This window comes from Camponotus floridanus, unplaced genomic scaffold (assembly GCF_003227725.1).
Source record: "Camponotus floridanus strain SB8 unplaced genomic scaffold, Cflo_v7.5 scaffold344, whole genome shotgun sequence".
Classification (NCBI taxonomy): Eukaryota; Metazoa; Arthropoda; class Insecta; order Hymenoptera; family Formicidae; genus Camponotus; species Camponotus floridanus.
The window spans coordinates 58,824-64,180 of NW_020229486.1; the positions used below are offsets into that span (position 1 = coordinate 58,824).

Consider the following 5,357-nt stretch of genomic DNA (forward strand, 5'->3'; position numbering starts at 1 on the left):
CACATTCCTTCCCTACTATCTGCAACCTATTCCTTCATTGAGTTGGCAGCAAACCATTTAATATCTTAAAAATAAATATACATATATTATATTGCAATCTTTGTCTTACTGACATAAATTGCAACGCTTCTAGCATGTCATCCACTTTGGTGTATCTATCACATTGAAGTATTACCCTCATAGCTCTGTTTTGTACCTTCTGCAATTGGGTTATTTGTGTCTCCCCCATGCCTATTAATAGCGTCGCGCAATACTCAAAATGAGGAGCTATGATTGTCTTATATATAATGCATCTAGTATAGGCTGATATATAATTACCTATTCTATTTAAGAAACTTGTTTTTTTACCTATTTTCTTTAGCATATAATCGCAGTGATCTTGAAATCGAAGTCTGTCATCAATAAATAATTATACCTAGATATTTCATATTTTTCACTCGTTCTATTTCAATTCCATCCAGACATTTCAAAACCGTATTACCTTTCAACTCTTTTCGAGTACTTCTAACTATCATATATTTCGTTTTACTAACATTCATTTTTAACTTATTTATATTCATCCAACGTTCAATTATATTAAAAACCGTATTCAATTTTACCTCTATATCCGCGCTACTTTCTCCATTTACATATATAAGCGTGTTGTCTGCAAACATCTTAATATTACACCTTTCCGGACAGGCTTTGATTATATCATTTATATATATTATAAATAGTAAAGGTCCAAGTACCGAACCTTGTGGCACTCCGTACTCTCTTGTCAATATTTCAGACCACGCTTGATTGACTCGCACTTGCTGTTTCCTATTATTTAAATATGATTTGAACCATTCCAAAGCCATTCCTTTAATTCCATAATAATACATTTTTTCTAATAATCTTTCTCTATCTATTGTTTCAAACGCTCTCTTAAGGTCCATAAAAATTACTCCTACCATTTTTCTATCACTTACTATCAATTTCCATTCATCAATGACGGTTTGGATCGCTGTTTCGCACGAATAGTATTTTCTAAACCCCGACTGATGTTCTGTTATAATATCGTTAGTTTCCAAGTACATTTCAAGTTGTTCTTTAACTACTAATTCTAACGCTTTCTCAAATATTGGTAACATATTAATAGGCCTATAATCACTCGCTTTTTCCGCTTTATCTATCTTTGGGATTGGTATTATCGTCGAGGTTTTCCATCCTTTCGGACACAAACCTTCTCTTAAAGAATTATTTATTATTTATTCGCAAATTCCTCTTTTATTACCGAAAAAATTGCCTTCAATATATCGCTGGTTATCCCTTCTTCCGTACCTTTCTTTTTTGGCAATCCCATAACAACTTTTTCTAGCTGTTCTAGTTTAACAGTCTCAAAGTTTTCTATAATTCTTTTGTTTTTGATAATATAAATAATTTTCTTATTTACATTCATCTAATGATCAATTATATCACCACCGGATTTATCGATCTTCATAGAGTTTACTATGTTATTAATACTTTGTATATAATATAAATTAAATTTATCAGCTATATTGCATTCTTCGGTGTCGCCTAAGATTTCAAAATCTATATTTCCTACTTCTTTTATACCTACTGGTTCACCCCTAATTATTTCCTTCAATGTTTTGCACATAGATGTAGGGTTTTCTTTATTAAGATCTATCATATTTTCATAGTAATCTTTCTTCTTCTCCCTGATTAATTTTATTACTTTATTTCTTTCAATTTTATACTGCAACCAATTTTGTTCAATATCATCATACAGTGCTCTTCTATAAGCCTTATCTCTTCTATCCGCAGCCTCTCTTATGTCATCTGAAAACCACTTTTTCCCTTCCCATACTTTCGGAATTCTATATTTTTTCTTCGGTGCCATTACATCTAACGCATCCACTATACTATCGATAAGTTGTTTCGCTCTCTCACTGACATCCATACATTCACATTGACATCCCTGACTTTTCTGTAGTTTATTTTTCACTAATATAGCAAATTCATTTACATCAAATTCTTTATAATTTTTAGCAATAAATTCTCTATATTTACTTTCAATTTTGCTAACATTCATCTCAACTTTCAGCCACGCGTGATCCGTTATTTTAGGTTCATGAATTACTTGTACTATTTTATCATTATTAGCGAAGATTAAATCTATAATTGTCTGACTGTCTTTCGTAATTCTCGTCGGTTCGTTAACATACTGTTTCATACCCAAGCTTAACATTGTTGCTTGCAATTTCTTCGCATAAAACGAATCCATCATAAGATCTATATTAAAATCTCTTATAACTATGCATTCTCCCTTCACTACCAACTCCTCCACTATTTCCTCAAAGAATTTCATGAAATCCCCGTGCGATGCACTCGGTGAGTGATATATTACCATTATCACTCCTTTATATACTTTATCTTTCACTTCTATCGCAGCACACCAACAATTCGATTCTAATTTTTTTACTAATACTATCTCGTATTTAATTTTGCTTCTTACATATAGAACAACTCTTCCCGTATTTCTATTCTCAGCATTACATCTAACTATACTATAACCCGGGACTTCACTATCTTCGATATCATCAATCAGTCTGGTTTCCGATAATGCTAAGAACATAGGATTTGTTTTCTTCATAATCTGATGTTGTATCTCATCTTTGTGTGCCATTAAACTTTGCGTATTTGTATATAGTATTAGCTCCGCTTCTTCCTGTGGTTGCTATTTAGCGTCCTCCCAGCCTGTTCTCCTCTTCTTCTCCTGTAGCGCCCTCTTAAAAGTCGGACACTCCGGACTAAGAGCGTCATTTATCTTCAGATTGTATGTTCGATTTTTGAACACACAATTCACACATTTCTTCTTTGTCGCTGTACAATCACGCGAGTTATGACTTCCTGCGCATATATGGCATGTTTCCTCTCGCGTACAGTTTTTTGCGATATGATAATATCCCCAGCATTTAAAGCATCTTTTAACACTGATATGATCAAATACAGGACATTTCTTCCATCCTACATTTAATTTTGTTTTCTTCAATATCAGCCCGTGCGTCTCTTCATCTGCTTCCATTATTATTGATCCTTCTTCATTTCCTTTTCTTTCAGATTGCCTATTTCTCTTTTCTTTGACTATTCTCTTCACAATTCGCATATTTACTGTATCTATTTTATTCTGTATCTTTATCGTACTTATAAGTTTACTATCATCTAAGTTCATCTCTTCTAAACCTATGTTAATAATTTTTATCTTTGGTTTCGATTGAGGCGACTCCATCACTTTGTAATTTTCTCCCAGCTTAGCTTGGACTGTCTCTTTCAGTTTTTTCACCTCCTCTCCAGCTTCACAACCCACAATCACTGTTCCCTTGCTTCCTTTTCTTAGTTTCGTTATTCCCATAGCCATATTCTTAATGTCCACCTTCTTTTTTATTAACTTTTTAGTGGTTTCACTCTCTTGTTGCATTTTCGGCTTAACAATTATGACATTTTCTTTTTTCTTCTCTTTAACCGCTTCACTATAGCTTCTTAGCGATCCTTCCTTTGCTCCACATGCTACTCCCTGTATCACCTTCCTCAGGTTTTCCAGTTCTTGTTTAACATTTCCTAATTCTTTTTGCACTACTTCTTGAATCATTAGTTTAATTTCATTTTTACAAGTTGTTACATTTTTTATTTCTTTTACAGTCTTTATGATCCAGTCTACTTTTACATCAATGGCTGATCCTTTACTTTCACTGCTCGGTGTTATGAACGAACCTGCAGATCCTACAGATCCTGTAGATGATGTCCTATCTCTTCCTGTCATTGTCGGCGTTTTCTTCATGTTTGTATCTTTCTCACTCTCAACCTGAAACTCTTCGAATGGGCCTTTACACGGCACGTATTCTTGGTTCCCGTCGAGAATTTTGTGCTTACTAATACATCCCGGATGGTAAAAAAGCTTTGAGCAAGTTTTACATTTAACTACTTTGCTCTTTATTGCCTTCCTACATGCCGAGCATCGATACTCTGCATATTCATCGTCCATGCCGATAATTGCCGGCCGAATCCGTTAATATCAGCCTAATGCGATCAGTCACCTGTGATCCACTTTCACACGTCAGCACTATTGTGTCCACGTATAATGTCTTTCGAGACTTCGATGTCCTGAACAATAAATTCACTACTCACCTTGACATATCGCCATATCCCGGCTAGATAACTTTCATAGCTATCTCCGGTCTATAGCTGCGTAATTTAAACAACTTGTTTTACGTCTTGTCTCACTATTTACCGGTGAAAACTTAGTATTTCGACGGAGCGATGTGACACACGTCTTCTCAGAAAGGCAGAGAGTGAGAGAGACAGAGAGAGAGAGAGAGAGAGAGAGAGACAGACAGACAGACAGACAGACAGACAAACAGCAGACAGAGAGAGAATGTATGTGTTCGCATGTGTGTCTGTATGTGTATAGCGACCAGCTGATCGCAGCAGGCGTCCCGCGTAACCACCCGCGTCTAACGGTGAATCGCGTCTCCCTTGCCTGCCTCTTGTATCCGACCCGTCATACGTTAACTACTTTCTTTAATAATTCGAAAACTAAGCTTCGGACGAAATTTTGCAAAAGAAAAAATCGTCTTAGAATTGACTCAACAATGTGTCATTTCACGGATACAGGGGTTATTTTGAATCATCCTGTATATGTATATGTATACCGATATTTTTCATTGATAAAATGATGAAATTATTTGGTACGCGTCCAATATAAGTTTCAATTGATAGATATAAGAATTTTCTAAAAATTTTATATATATTAGGAGTACAACTAACAAGTTCCCGCCCCTCAGAATTAGATGGATAGATGTAAGAATTTTCTAAAAATTTTATATAGAGGGTGTTAAAGAAATTTTGACGGTCACGAAGTAAACAGGTAGATTGGCTCAAATTAAGAAGCAAGAATCTCTGTTTTGTGATATAATAATTAACAAAAAATTAAATAATGAAGATCGGTCAATCTGCGTGAGTAGAAGCGCGCGGCGATGAAAGTCATCCCACTGTAATCTTATCTACTTGGCGCGCGGCGAAGCGGTGGGCGGATCACTCTCCGACATGATGATGGCGTGCGATATATCGCAATACCGTGCCGAAAATGACTCGTCCTTTTAGTGGCGAGAAAATGATGCGCTCATTTTTGCACCAACTTGCGGTACATAGCATAGTGTGCTTTTTTTATAGTGGTTTCCCCAATAAGTTCCACTCTCAATTTGAAAATTGTTCAAAATGCCGTTACTATACGTTGAATGTATCGTAAATATAAAAAACTGATGGTGACAGTACCTTTACAAATATTGATCTGTAGTTGAAAATCCCTCGATAAAATGTATTGCATATGTTGG

General features: G+C 35.2%; 1 protein-coding gene across 1 annotated transcript; it reads right to left on the reverse strand.

Annotated features, from left to right (window-relative positions):
- Positions 1-2,704: 2,704 nt before the first annotated feature.
- LOC112638674 lies at positions 2,705-3,616 on the reverse strand. Its single transcript, XM_025410782.1, has one exon. The coding sequence runs from the start codon at positions 3,614-3,616 to the stop codon at positions 2,705-2,707; it is 912 nt and encodes a 303-aa protein (XP_025266567.1).
- Positions 3,617-5,357: the final 1,741 nt, after the last annotated feature.

Coding starts and splice junctions, on each gene's coding strand:
- LOC112638674 (XM_025410782.1), bottom strand. CDS start 3,616: ATGATTCAAGAAGTAGTGCAAAAAGAATTAGGAAATGTTAAACAAGAA.